General features: G+C 42.6%; 1 protein-coding gene across 1 annotated transcript; it reads right to left on the bottom strand.

The window, feature by feature from the left end:
• Positions 1 to 6,123: 6,123 nt before the first annotated feature.
• LOC149316710 (tumor necrosis factor ligand superfamily member 6-like) lies at positions 6,124 to 13,651 on the bottom strand. Its single transcript, XM_089518750.1, has 4 exons — positions 13,358 to 13,651; positions 13,108 to 13,153; positions 8,814 to 8,867; positions 6,124 to 6,840 (listed from the first exon to the last, which is right to left on the bottom strand). Exons 1-4 carry the CDS (start codon positions 13,649 to 13,651, stop codon positions 6,446 to 6,448), a joined length of 789 nt encoding a protein of 262 aa, XP_089374876.1. The 3' UTR covers positions 6,124 to 6,445.
• Positions 13,652 to 14,939: the final 1,288 nt, after the last annotated feature.

Raw genomic sequence — 14,939 nt, 5'->3', positions numbered from 1 at the left:
GCCCACTGGGTGATCTTGGGCAAGTCACAGTTTCTCAGCCTAAGGGCAATAGCAAACCTCCTCTGAACAAATCTTGCCAAGAAACCCCATGACAGGGTTGCCATAAGTCAGAAACAACTTGAAGGCACCAACAACAACAAGCCACTTTTTAAAAATTTAAGACTTTTTAAAAAAGCATTTAAAACAATTTACTATCCATCTTGCTCCCTCTACCCCCATTCCAACACTCCCCAAATGCAGTACAATGAACAACTTGGAGGCAACAAAATTATCCAGGCCACCTCCCTGAATTTCTCTTAGTGCCTTGAGTAGGGGGTGAGTCCAGTGTGCCCAATTCAAAGTCCAGCCTTGTTGGAGTTCTGTCTCTTTCCATGACGTGCTTAGTTGTTCTCTTTATTGTTCATATGTTCAACAAAAGGAAAGCAAACCAGGTCAAATCAGATAGGTCAACAGTCAACTTCTCAGTTAGAGCTAAGTTTCAGACTTTACTATTCCAATTATCTAAATACCATGTATTATTTTCCTTCCAATTACTAGCAATAATGATTTCATAAAACACATGTTTAGGGCCCGATGTAAGTGTATTCAGAACAGCTCATTTCTATTTCTGACCATTTCTGTACTAAGATGCCCAACCTATACATGAAAAAGCAGGGGCTCTTTGCTTCACTCTTTGAGTATAAAAGGATTTGTTTGATTTGGCAGAGTTTTCTATTCATAGGTGTCAAGTGTATCACAAACCACAAGGCTCCCATTGTGCTGCACAGGGTATGACTTCATTGTTCCAGGTTTGAAGCACATCTTCTACAAGACAAACTGTTGCACTCATGTGGGTGATTTGGCTCAGTCAGTAAAAGCAGCAGTGGCAACAACTGCTTGGATTGATCCTTGCCTCTCTTGGACTTGAACAAAAGAAGAGACCTGCATGCCTGGATGTGGTGTGAGCCTGGATTCTTACCTCAAATCCCTCTTAATCACACTGTCAAGTGGTCATGCAATCTGTTTTTCACACTGCCACGTTTGCAAGCAGAGTCATATCTACTCATACCACATGACTACCTGAGAAGTGGAACTGCATCAGAAGGGACCTATCGCAAAAAGGCAATATTGGAATAGCAGAAAGATTGAAAGCCTGTTTTACTCATCAATGAAACGGTGCACTACAGTAACAAATGGAAAGTAGGGCAGAAGGAGGATAGAAACGTCATGTAATAAGCACTGGCTGAAAATGCCTTTGTCCTGTTTAAATTCCACTTTTTAGCCTTGTGTGGTAAAGTCCAAAGAGGCCCCCAGTGCTCTCCATGTCCTTCTTAAGGACATGGAGATGATCTTGATCACCACTACCCCCAATGCCAGCAATTTACTTTTTAAAAAAGCATTTACTCAGATATTAAGTGTATGTATGAAGTCATGCCTAGTTTGGTCTTCATGTCTGGTTTACATCGGCAGTATGACAAAGCAACAACAACACCAAAACAAACACAAGAAATCCATTAGTATTAGGAACAGATCTTTTAATATGTCCTGTTCTTTGCTGTGCTCACTTTCTACTTGGAAAGACGTGTTGTTTGTTTTAAAACAAAGAGCAATAGATGTATAGTGTATGTACGTGCAAACACCGAACAGCCTGAGCTGGTGCATCCATTTTTATTCCACCACAACCACCAACATAATCAAAATTTTTCTTTCTTTCTTGCCTCTCCTTAAGGAGTACAATATATTGAAATACAAAACACAATTAAAAACACCCAGTTTTCCTCTGGAGGGATGCCGCAGCAGCCAAACCATGCGGTGTCCTTCTGGACCAAAAAGAACCGGGGGGAAATGGGTTTTTCTTGGGACGCCGCATGGATGTCACAAGTGCACCATTGGCCCACTGTGGTGCACCAGTGTCGTAAGCGAAATGCAAGTGACGTCTGTATGCTTTGTGTCACTTACATCACAATGGCGGCCCCATGTGGATGGGAGGCTGCCATTATGCCGCCACCATGACCGTGCTAGGATTAGGGACCATGTGATTGGGGCACGGTCCCTAACCCTAGAATCACCGTCAGGATGCCACCTCCTGGCGGTATGTACTGGGCCATAGTTAAAATACAAGACTATAAAGTACATGTATAAGAGTACATATACAATTTAAAAAGTCATGATTTAAAATTGACTGCTGGAAGAGATATGTCTTTAATGCTGTTTTAAACACAGTCGTTATTTTCAACTATCACATCTCCTCCAGCAGGTCAATCTACAGTCTGGGAGCAGTAGATGAAAAAGTCCTCTGGGAAACCATTGCCAGTCTAGTCCTGGCCGGTTGGAGCAAATATTTCCCAGAGGACCTCAGTGTACAGGGCAGATTGTATGGGAGAGGGCAATCCTGTAGGTTAACAGGACCCAAACCATGGAGGGATTTAAAGGTAACAACCAACACTTTGTTGGTTATCATCTCTCTCTTATGTCCCAATTAATTTAAGGGACTGTGAACTGATGGTGAAATTGTTGCAAAAGTAGCACCCTTTGCAACCCTTGCTAGTGGGATATTTTAAGCCAGCCAGCTAGAATGAAACCTTTGTGGTCCAATTCTTGTTTACACTAACAATTATCTCATGTCATTTTGCCACATCAAAAGATGCCACATCAGAAGCAAGTTAGCATTCTTCAGTTTGAGTGGTAATTCCATCTCCCCCCCAGAAGAAACCTAGTGAATTAGTTGTCCTGAGATTAGTTCTTAATAGATGTTCACCACAACTCCTCCAACGTTTGCATGTCATTGAAGTGCTGGGCTATAAAACTCACATGTTCAAGAACAGCTTGATGTTAATAAATGTGTTAAAAAAAATTCAAAGGATTTGGTCTAGGCCAAAGCTTGTGTTCTTTGAAGTCAGTTCTAGAAAGTAAGAGAATGAACTTCACTCTTGACGTTTGCGAAGAGGAAAATCCCCCCCTTAATTCCCATCTTCTAATCCATATAGATTAACTATGGGACACAAATAGTTCTTCAGGGTTTTGCTGTGTTTAAAAATACTGGAGAAGTTCTGTAACACAAGATAAAGTCTCCTGAACCCAGTTTCTGAGAAAACAAAGCATACTTTTCCACTCCCAAGCTAAAGCACAGCAAGACAAATGTCAGGCTGTGGCCACAAACTGGCCCATCTTAGCAGCTTTTCAAAGAAATGACATGCATTTCCTTAAAACAAGCATAAGATTTGCTGCCCCAAATTGGAGCACGCAGATCTTCATGGGCCATAATGTCAGCAGTTCTCCATTGATATGTAGGCCTCACAAAGGTGTCCTTTAGGTAAAGCAGACCTAACTTTCTTCTTCCATTTCAGAATATATACATGCTGAATCTTTAGCAGTGTTTTCTGTTCTCTTTCCAAGCAGCATGTGATGCATTATGGTAGAGTTTTTCATTTCGGACTTATGTGGATTTTGAATGCAGAGAAAATGTCATAGGATGTCATGGTGGGTGTGGCCAGCCACAGAATCTATTTAATAATGTCTTCTTACTTTTTCTTCCCACCCCACCCTTCCAGTCATCACTAAAGGCCTCCCTAAATTCTTTCTCTTGGGAGCATATCACACACGCTTTTGTCTCCTTTCTGGCCATGGGCAGGGAACACACGTGGCCAAGTGAAAACTGAATTTATTACATGCTAAAATGTCAGCAAGGTGCCATGCCCTTGCCAACCCTAACCTGTCCCCGAGCCAGGCAAGGCATGTGAATTTTGCTCAGCCAGAAAGCTTTCAGGCTGAGCAAAATTCATGCACCTCAGCCCGGCCTGGGGATGGGTTAGGGTTGACGATGACATGGGGACACTTTGCTGACAGTTTAGCATGCAATAAACTCCATTTTCACTCAGCCATGCACATTCCCTGCCCGTGCCCAGAATGGAGACAAAAGTATGTGCGATTAGCTCCTTGCTCTTCACAGCCCTGCTTACTCCAGTTTAAGTCATCCTGCTTTCATAAGAACTTGTGCTCACCAAGACATGATCCAGATGTGGCTAAACAAGCAGTTTTCAGCAAAAAGCATACTAGGAAAAGACATGAATGGAGTTTTGAGACAGAATAGTTAGTCCAACCCCAAATCTTTTCTTTGAGCTGAGGGATGAACTATTGGACCAATGAAAAAGGCTGGAAAAGGTGATTACATCTCTCTCCCAGGGTTCCCAGGTGCCCCACCCTAAATTCTGTATTCTTTGACTTACTGAGAGAAGGCACCGACTTTCCCAGATCTTGTGGGAACTAAACCTCTCCTGTAAAGGCCCTCTGCTTGCTAAATTTGAAGCAGGCTTTATATAGGCCTGCCTCACATGTACCAACCAGTCTTGCCCTTGCCAGTCAACAGAGAGGACTGTCCTGTATTGGTATCAGAAAAAAACCTGTACTCTCTCCCCTGACATGGCTATTGACAGTGTGGAAAACACTGCGCAGAGAGGTTTTAAGCATTGGGGTGTTTTTTTTAAATTATAGATGTTGTCAGATGAAGGAGACAGAAAGTTAAGAGCTACCAGTGGCATGACTAGGGCTGGGGGTGCAGACCACACCAGGTGACACCCTAATGAGGGGTGACACTACAGCTTCTCAAATTCCTACTGTTGGGTAGAAATGGGCTGTGGCATTCATCTGGTTCCCCTTACAATGTGTTAAATGATGGTGGAAGTGGGGTGAAGCTCAGTGGGAGGAGAAAGGAGAGGTCCCATAAATTTTTTAAATTCATATTACAAAATTTTAAATTAAAAAATAAACTTTTTGAAATTTTAAATTTTTTCTTTTAAAATTTTCTTTAAAAACATCACATTTTAACCAAATTTTCACTATGCATATGTAAATACATTTAGGTTGTGCATATGATATTGTAATTGGAAGATATAATTTTAATTTTGCTAGTTGTTTATGTCACAACTATTAGCATTACACTCAGTGCTATATGGGACTTATGATTTATGAGTAACATTAGTGCAAAAAAGCATTGCAACTGCCATGTGGGACTTGAAAGGCAGCCGCCACCCCTTGAGATCTTTTGAGTCCCACATGGCAGTTGCCATATGGGACTCGGAAAGCAGCTTTCACCCATTGGAGCATTGAGTCAATTCTGTTTGAAACTGCAAGTCCGACTACCAGAAGCCCCACCTCCCACATTGGATGATACCTGGTTACAGAGAGTATTTTCTATTCATTCATGCCCCCACCTGCCACACAACCCAGGAGCATGATTTCATGTATAGCATACATTCCAACATTTCAAAAATGAAAACTTAGGACTCAGAGATGAGTAAGTATGAACAGAGACCTCACCCAGTGACCATGGATCTAAGAAAAAGCTAATTTTGTGCAGGGATGGAGAAAGTCATTTTCATTTTACAATAATCATAGACTCATAGAATCCTAGAGTCGAAAGAGATTCCAAGGACCATCCAGTCCAACTCCCTGCCATGCAGGAATACAGTCAAAGCACTCCTGACAGATAAGGTGCCCAACCTCTGTTTAAAAACCTCCAAAGAAGGACATTACCACACTGTGAGACAGCATATTTCAAACAGCTCTTGCTATCAGGAAATTCTTCCTAATGTTTGGGTGGAATCTCTTTGTCTATAGTTTGGATCTGTTGCTCCGTGTACTAGTCTCTGAAGCAACAGAAAAGAAGCTTGCTCCATTCTCAATATGCCATCCCTTCAAATATTTAAACATGGCTGTCATGTCACCTCTTAACCTTCCCTTCTCCAGGCAAAACATACCCAGATGCTTCTCTTGCTTTCCCTTTCTCCCTCCCATCTCTTTTTCTTGCCCTTCCACTTTCTTTAGCTCAATGATTCCAACAAACAACTTAGCAAAATTCTTTGGCTTAATCTGTGGTGTCTGGTTCAGAACACACAATGATAATCAGGATGCAAATAAGACTCCCTCCCACCCCATTCCAAGCTGCTTTTACTACTTTGATCTAAATTTTATAATTCCCCAACAAAAGTAGTTTTGCTCAAGAGAGCTAGGCTTTGGGAAATGTTGGTTTTTAAATTTTATTTATTTAATTAATAATTTAATAACTTAATTCCAGAAAGATTTACTGCTGAAATTTCAGAATTACTCAAGCCCTCCTGTTTAAAAGGTTTGGGGGATTATCTCTTTTCATTGACACATTTTCAGCTAATTCATATCTTTCAATTTGATTTTAATGTGCTAGTAGCTATCACTGCTCTGTCCAGAGGTGAAGGTTTTCTGGACTTGGTTGTGGTGTCAGGTGCTTTGGCCCTAAACAATTCATCAGTAAAAGACCGTATTCATCTTTAAATATATGGGGAATTGGGGCCTGGTGTAACTATCTCAGTATCGAAATGGCTGCCTGCCACAGATGCAGCATTTGTGGTCCATAATATTTCAAGGTCATCATAATACTCAGGTTCTTCACATTGCCCACATAGTCTGATGAATGCTTGTTGTCCTGCTTTTTCTAAAGCATGTATAAGCCAAAGAAGGTTTTGGACTCCTCAGAACTGACCAGCATGACTTCAGAGACACTCACATACAAGCTGTCCTGCCTGGAAAGGTTGAACAAGGCACCTAGATAGCTACTTTTGCCCCACATGCGCATTGGTATACAGTAGTTCATCTTTCTGTCTTCCATCAACACCTGTATGTCAGGATAAGCTGGATTTCTTTTAAACACGACATGGTCAAGAGGCTTGGTGGTGCAGGCCTGACCCCGGAAGAACACTTTGGAGTACACAAAATACACACCAGCTTCATCAATCACTAGGCCTCTGTTTTCATAGTGAACTCCAGAGGTAAAGGCATGTCCATAGGTATTTTCCCACTCCAGTGGAAGAGACTTCTGGTTGGCTTTGCCTAGAAAGATAAAATAACATTGTGAATACAAAAGACAGCAATGAAAACATTTCTTCCAAACTCCCACTATGTTGCAAGATGTCCTAATGTTGTGGGCGTGGTTACTGATCTTTCTAACGTACAAGATGCTGAATCAGATACCAGTTTTTGGCTTTTACTTTTCTAGTGGCTGTTGACTGAGAATCTTGACCTTGAAAGCAATAGCAATAGCAAGTACATTTCTATACCGCTTATCAGTGCACTTAAGCACTCTCTAAGCAGCTTACCATGTGTAAGCTAACTGTCCCCAACAATCTGGGTACTCATTTTAGCGACCTCATGAGGATGCAAGCCTGAGTTGAGCTTGAGCCCTTTTGCTGGTACTGAACTCGCAACCTTATGGTTTGCGAGCGCGTGGCTGCAGTACAGGCATTTAACCACCAGAGCTCCTGCTAGTCCTTTTTGGACATGCAAAAGGACATGCAAAATAATTATCTCTCTCCCTGTTAAAGACATCATCCACATTATCTTTTCTGCTTATACAGCAAGCTGGTAGCCCTGTCTGTTCCTCCCTTTAGCTCCTGTGATCAATACTTGGCCTAGACTTCATGGCAGCTGTACAGACTTGCACCAGCCTTAGCCTCAAATGCAATGTATCAAAGTTGTGTCCGCTTATGAATCAGCATCATTCATTGCTATCACAATGAGCCTCAGACATTTTAAAAAGCCACATTTAGAGAATCGGTTGTTTTTATATTAGGTGCTCTGTTTCCACCATAACTTCTGAAGTAGGGTTCGGGTCTGCAAGCCACAAATGGCTTGTGCCCTGTGTCCAGAGCCCACACATCTTCTCACTTTTTATGGTGGTTATGGAGAAGAAATTATTACAAAGGTGCGAAGTAGAATTTGGGAATGTAGTGAGCAAAAAGTGATGTCAAGTTATTTCAGATCTGCATCCTGCATAAATGGGAGATTGCAGTTTTCCATCATTACATCATGGAAGTAGTAGGAGATGCCACACTCAGCAAAACTATCTCTTCCAGGCCTTGCCTGGTACCCATAGTGACCAAACTATACATTTGGTGGTAAACCAGGATTGCAGAACCAAGGTCTTTGCCAAACATCTTGCCTTAGATTTTAATTTTCATGAGACATATGAGTCTCCTAGGTGTCTGGTTCAGAACACAGAATGATCATTAGAATGCAAGTGACTCCCTCTCACCCCATACTAAGCTGTTTTTACTACTTTGACCTAAATTTTGTAACTATCCAACCCTCCAAAAGTAGTTTTGCTCAAGATTGCTAAGCCTTGGGAAATGTTGGCTCCTTAAATTTATTTATTTAATTAATAATTGAATAACTTAATTCCAGAAAGATTTACAGCTGAAATTTCAGAATTACTCAAACCTTTCTGTTTAATTTTTTTTTGGGGGGAGTGTCTCTTTTAATTGGCATATTTTCAGCTTAATTCATATCTTTTAATTTGATTTTAATGTGCTAGCCCTAAATCCAACTGGCAGTTTCAAACAGAATTGACTCAATGATCCAATGGCAACTGGGTCAGCACTCTTGTCAGTGTCATTGGTTGTGCTCTACTTGGGACTAGCAATTGAGTTTAGGCCTTAAAAGGCAATGGAGTACAGTAATTTAGTGAAGATAGTGATGCTGAACCCACCTCCTGTTTCTCCGCTGACTACTTCCTTGACTGCTTTTGCCCAGTCAGAATCCCCAGACATCTCTTGCCGCATTTGGGAGGAAAGCCCAGTGGGGTGGGAGCAGTGGAGATGATGTGGCAGATGGTGGAAGTATCAAGCATGTCCCACCTGCTGTTTTCTAGAGCATGCCCTCTCCTACCGCTTTTTAAAAGTTCAGGGAAGACTGGTCATCAACACAGAATGTCTAGGTTTTCTATTTTATAGGTTCCCAGAAGAACATCAGTCTAGCTAGTTATTTTGTCTGCAAGATTATTTAAAACTCCTTTTTTTGCTGCCCACCTGTTAAGTGTGCTCTGTTCTTGAATTTCATTTTTGCTGTTCCATTCAGAACCTCTGTATTACAGTAGAGAAGGGAAAAAAGTTAATAAAAGAAAATTATCCTAATGCTTAAATAGTATACTATAATAATAATAATAATAATAATAATAATAACAATAATAAATTTTATGTGTGTTTCCCCACCTCTCCCATTGGATCGAGGCGGAGTTACAGACTAATTAAAAACCATTACACAATCTCATAAAAACCGGATAAATAAACTTCAATATAAAATTCTACAAACTCTATAGACAACATACAACAGGGTAAGGCAGGGAAACAATCGCATCGGAATACTATTCATGCTGCAGAGGGGACGGCTTGGGAAAAGAGAAAGGTTTTAAGTCTCTTTTTGAATGATTCCAGGGGTGTTACAAGATGGAGCTCCTCAGGAAGACTATTCCAGATCCACGGGGCTGCTACGGAAAAAGCCCTTTGTGAAGTAGAGACATATCTGGAAGATGGTATTTCCAACAGGTTCTTCCCGGATGTTCTAAGTGTGCAGGGCGGATTATATGGGGAGATGTGGTCCCTCAAGTAACTCGGGCCCAAGCCATGTAGGGCTTTATAGGTGATAACCAACACCTTGTATTGCGCTCGGAAGCGAATGGGCAGCCAGTGGAGATCTTTCAAAATAGGTGTTATATGATCAAACCTGGATGCACCAGTGACCAATCTGGCTGCCATGTTTTGTACTAACTGAAGCTTCCGGGCTTGGTACAAGGGTAGCCCCATGTAGAGCGCATTACAGAAATCTAAGCGAGAGGTTACCAGAGCATGTACCACAGTTTCAAGGTCCCTTTGGCCCAGGTAGGGTCACAGCTGGCGTATCAACCGAAGTTGATAGCAAGCACTTCTGACCGTCGCATCTACTTGAGATGTCAACTGCAGGGACGAATCCAGAAGTACTCCTAAGCTGCGAACTTCGGCCTTCAGGGGAAGTGTGACCCCATTCAGGACAGGTGGATAAACTTCCTTCCCCGGGCCTGGGGAATCTATCACAAGCACTTCCATTTTCTCTGGATTCAGACTGAGTTTGTTTTCCCTCATCCAGCCCATTACCGACTCCAGGCAAGCATGCAGAGGAGAGATGCCATCTTTAGACACTGCATCAGTCGGAGACACAGAGAAACATATTTGGGTGTCATCAGCGTACTGATAACACCGCGCCCCATGTCTCTGGATGATCTCTCCTAACAGTTTCACGTAAATGTTGAACAAAGTGGGGGACAATATAGCTCCCTGAGGGACCTCAGATGTTAGTTCCCTCTTAGAGGAGCAAGTGTCCCCCAACTGCACCATCTGGAATCCGCCCGAGAAGTAGGACCGGAACCACTGGAGTGCAGTGCCCCCGATGCCCAACTCCCTCAGGTGTTCCAGAAGGATACCGTGGCCAATGGTATAGAAAGCCACTGAGATGTCCAATAGCACCAACAAGGTCACACTTCCCCTGTCGATGCCCAGATGGAGATTATCGACTAAGGCGACCATGGCAGTCTCAACTCCATATCCTGCTCTGAAGCCAGTTTGAAATGGGTCTAGATAATCGGTTTCATCCAAAACTGCTTGGAGTTGGAAGGCAACCGCTCTTTCAATCACCTTACCTAAGAATGGCAATAATGAGACCGGTCTATAGTTATTCCTTACCAGGGGGTCCAGGGAGGGTTTTTTGAGCAACAGTTTAACTGTTGCTAGTTTTAAAGTAGATGGAAATTTTCCCTCCCTATTGCTAAAGCTCTTTAACACTTTGAACATAAATTCTGAATAATAAAGAGGGCTTAGTGGAAATTGGTGAAATTCAATTTTAAAATGTTGCCTGAGTCTGGATGTGACACGTGATCAGTGGAAGGGGGAGGTGGAAGAACGCAAGGGGGAAGGAGCACAGGAAACCACTTGGTCTAAGGGATGTGGGCCATGCAGACCACACCAGGTGTCACCTCTGAGAAGGTGTCTCCTGGTGCACTTGTGCAGAAGGACTGTCTTCCGGTGTGCACTGCCATACCTCTTTAGGGGAGCCCTGGAGACTGAAAGTGCACCCACGTGGAAATGGTGGTGAAGACAGCTGGGATGCTGTGAACACACCACATCAAACTCCTGGAGGCCATTCCCTTCACTGAATGTTGTCTGGACCCCTTCAGGAGTTGCAAACAAGGTGGTAAACCAGAATGGCCTGGGAGACAATGGTCCCTTCAGGTGTCCAGGTCTACCTCACTGTCAACAGCTAAGAGGCCAGCCTCTTTTCCCCAGTGCCCTGATCTATCCATGTGGGACCACTGGACTAGTTGGGGGTGTGCCAGGCAGTCTATGGGTGACAACACAAGTTACCACATTCGGGTGACACCAACCCTAGTAATGCCACTGTGGGGAAAATGGGATATTTCAAGAAAGAGTTGGGATATAAAACCATGAATATGTAGGCAAAATCAAAACAAAAAAGAACTAGAAAGTCTCAATACTTCTTGGGACTTTTTATTCCTTTCTGGATAAGCCCTGAGAAAAGACATACACAGGTGGTAAATTGCAATTACATCTGTGTATGTCACCATGAGGATTCTGACCACTGTTTTTCCCACAGCCATCTGTGAATGAGCTAGGAACACATTCCTCAAATTTTGAGCAATTGCCTTTTAATGTTTACTTTGCCTTCAACCTGCTGTTCACATCCAGCAACATTTATCTGTTTTACAGGTGAACATAGATCCTCATACACGGTCACCATACTAAAACTATATATTATTATAAAAGATTTGATGGAGCCAGTCATCTCTATCCTCATTCCAGAACCTTATACACAAAACGGGAACCCTCGCTGTACTCTGTTATTTTCAAATCCAGTCAGAGTAATGGCAGATTTATAAAATGCGGGGATTCCTTGCAAGAGGCCATTCAGCCTTTTTTTAAGCTGGTTTGCATAGGAAGTCTTTCTTTCTTTGGGACTGAACTGACTCTGAAAACTAGTAGGCTTAGACTCAAAACAGATGAGCCAAATACGGTGGCTTCCAGCCACTTTGGAGAGCATGGCGTTCAGACGATGCATGTCCCCAATGCAACCAGAAGGTGCTCTGAGAATGGCTAAGGCAATCCAAAGCCGCTAGAAAAAAGAGTGGCAAAAGCCGCTCCTGCTGGTGGCCCATTTGGGACCGTGGTGGTGGCCCACTACGGAAGTGGGCCATCTGGTCGCCATGGCTGGGGCTGGAGCAGCCTTTTGGCCCATCTGCTTCACTCCTTAGTCTGCCTGTGTCCAGATCTCTGACCACTAGTGAATAAATTGGTTGCTACTCTAGTTCAGTGGTTCTCAACCTTCCTAATGCTGTGGCCCTTTCATAGAATCATAGAATCATAGAATCGTAGAGTTGGAAGAGACCACAAGGGCCATCCAGTCCAACCCCCTGCCATGCAGGAAATCTCAATCAAATCATACCTGACAGATGACCATCCAGCCTTTGCTTAAAGACCTCCAAAGGAGGAGACTCCACTACACTCCAAGGGAGTGTGTTCCACTGTCAAACAGTCATTTCTGCCAGGAAGTTCTTCCTAATGTTGAGGTGGAATCTCTTTTCCTGTAGCTTGCATCATGTTGTGGTGACCCAAACCCATGAAATTATTTTTGTTGCTACTTCATAACTGTAATTAAATAGGTGTTTTCCAATGGTCTTAGGCAACCCCCATGAAAGGGTCATTCAACCCCCAAAGGGGTCCCGACCCACAGGTTGGGAACCACTGCTCTAGTTCAATATTCAGAAAAAGCTTTAAAACAGTTACATTTCTGTATTTTTAAGATAATTATATGCTATACAGTAAGAGCATGGCAGACTTATATTTTAGGAACAAAACAACAACATTCTGGTTAAGCACCCCTCAACTCCCTGCTTCAGGGAGCAGGGAGCAGTAGATAAGGCAGACCTTTACAGAAATTTCCATATTTTCCCAAGAAGCACAAGATTTGGGGGTTTCAAGAGAAGAGAAGGAGAGAAGTTAATCTCTAAGTAGCATTTATCAGATACTTAGATCTGGTAGTTCCACTTAATAATTTTTCTCTCACACAATGAGCAGTAGCCAGATAGTGAAAATGATGCAAGTTTCCTTTGGTCAGAACCAAGAGCTATAAGCCCAGGAAATGTACAGTTAGTCCTCTAGGCAAAATAATATGAAGTACAAATAAATGAGGAGGAACTCTGGCACATCATCACCAGGATACAAGAGGATGCCTAATTTTTGTATTGCTGTCGTGCCTCCCAACCCAGAACAACCTTACCTTTGAGCTTTTCAGGAGACTGTGTCATCTGTCCAGAACTGGAAAGCTGTCAAGGTAAAAGGCAGACATTGAGACTTGGGGAAACAAACTCACCCCATGCTATTGTAAATGAGCCACCCTGTTCTTAGGTAGTACAAATCCAGGCAGGCTTCTGTGCACTGGATACCCACCCTCACTCCGCTGAGGAAGCATTCCAGACACTCCTTTCTGGTTTCCTTTGCCTTTAATAAGCAGACAGATGATAAGTTACCTCTTTCAGTGCTTCTAGTTCCTGCTGCAGATGGGAGATCTGAAACATTGCCAACCCAACTCCACTGAGGGCCAGAAGGGTCATTAAAGCCACCACCAGGAAACAGAGATATGTCCCATCTCTGGTGTTCTGCTTATGCCTTTTCTTCTTTGGCACAAGGGGTGGGGGGCAAATGTCCTGATGGGGCACAATCCCATTGAGGGACAATCCCGATGGGGCATAATCGGTGCTAGAAACTGCACTGCTGCTTGTCCAGAAGACCTGAGGATAAATACAGTGCTGGTTTTGTTGCATGGCAGGAAGACCCATAAAGACCCACACGTCTCTGGAGGCTATTCACTCCTGCTTGGGCAAGTTCTGATGCTGGGTCAGAGAATTTCTCTCTTCCTGTGCTGCATCCCCACACAGCACTTGCACCCACTGCACTGAAAAGCCTTTGAGCTGACAGAAGGAAACCTCAGAGCTCCCACCCACTGCTCTGATGCAAGATAACTGAGCCCCATGACTAGAATGCAAAATCTACCCAAGTGTCTTGTCCACATTCAGAGGTAACCTTTATAAAGTTTTTTTTAAATGATTTTTATTTCTGTTTCCACCTTAAACAACACGTAACATACACTTGCACATAAACACATGCACTTGCATATAAAGTTAGAAATATATTGAGGAAGAGCTAAAACTGATTTTGGTTGTTGATTCTTGTTGTGACTCTCTCTGGCTTCTCTTTCTTTTTCACTTAACAGAACAGTCATTTTTTAAAAAAAAAAAATCTTGCATGTCTCCAAAAAAATTATGGTCTCAAAATTTACCCCAATACTTTGATCTTGCCAATATCCCATGTTTCATATACTGATTTGTGAGCCTAGTATTTTCCAATCTATCTTTGTTTCATTTCTGGTTACAAGACTCTGCCCCTGCCCCTGGCTGCAGTGAAATTCATGCAGTTTTTAAAATGCTTTCCCCTGCTAAAGTACACTATTTGTTTATTTACTTATTTAAAATATTTATATACTACCCTTCTGTAAAAATGTCTCCTAGAACATTTGATAACAAAGACAACATGATAATTCCTGCCCTGAACCTCACACTTTAAATAAGACCTGATGCACAAGCGAAAAAGATATGGGGAGAGAGGAGAGGATGACTTCAGTGTTATGTTAATTTTCATGAGAATGTTTGTCACACCACTTTCCTTAAGTCTTTTGAATGATTCCCCCAATGCTGTCTATGTCTATTGAGGATGTAATCTAAGCATCATTGTGTGAAAAGAATTTGAGCTAGATAAACTAGCAGCACTCTCTCTGATATGGAACTTGGCTTTCTGTTGGCATGTTTTAAGTGGGGAACTTTATCAAGTTTGGGATCATTTTGATCTTTACCTAACCTGGGCAGACTGCACTTTGCCCACCTAACACCACCCTGCACCCCCTCACCAATGTTCAGTATGAAAAGCCACCAGCATGCAAAGATTCCAGAGGTCTGCTGAACATATTTCACATCCCAAGTCCCAGGCCATTTCTAAAAGGCTCAAAATAGCCTTTCAAAAAGGCAGAAGTTTAAAAATTCAGCTAGTTGTATCCCC

The sequence above is a fragment of the Sceloporus occidentalis genome, unplaced genomic scaffold (assembly GCF_023333645.1).
Source record: "Sceloporus occidentalis isolate IW3139 unplaced genomic scaffold, rSceOcc1.0.p SCAF_3, whole genome shotgun sequence".
Taxonomy (NCBI): Eukaryota; Metazoa; Chordata; class Lepidosauria; order Squamata; family Phrynosomatidae; genus Sceloporus; species Sceloporus occidentalis.
This window is presented reverse-complemented; position numbering and strand designations above follow the sequence as displayed.

What these genes read in the sequence shown, in the direction of transcription:
- LOC149316710 (XM_089518750.1), bottom strand. Translation starts at nt 13,651, where the DNA reads ATGCAACAAAACCAGCACTGTATTTATCCTCAGGTCTTCTGGACAAGC. An exon ending in AACTAGAAGCACTGAAAGAG is followed by an intron (nt 13,154 to 13,357) that starts GTAACTTATCAT and finishes TTACCTTGACAG; the next exon opens with CTTTCCAGTTCTGGACAGAT. An exon ending in GAACAGAGCACACTTAACAG is followed by an intron (nt 6,841 to 8,813) that starts GTGGGCAGCAAA and finishes TTATCTTTCTAG; the next exon opens with GCAAAGCCAACCAGAAGTCT.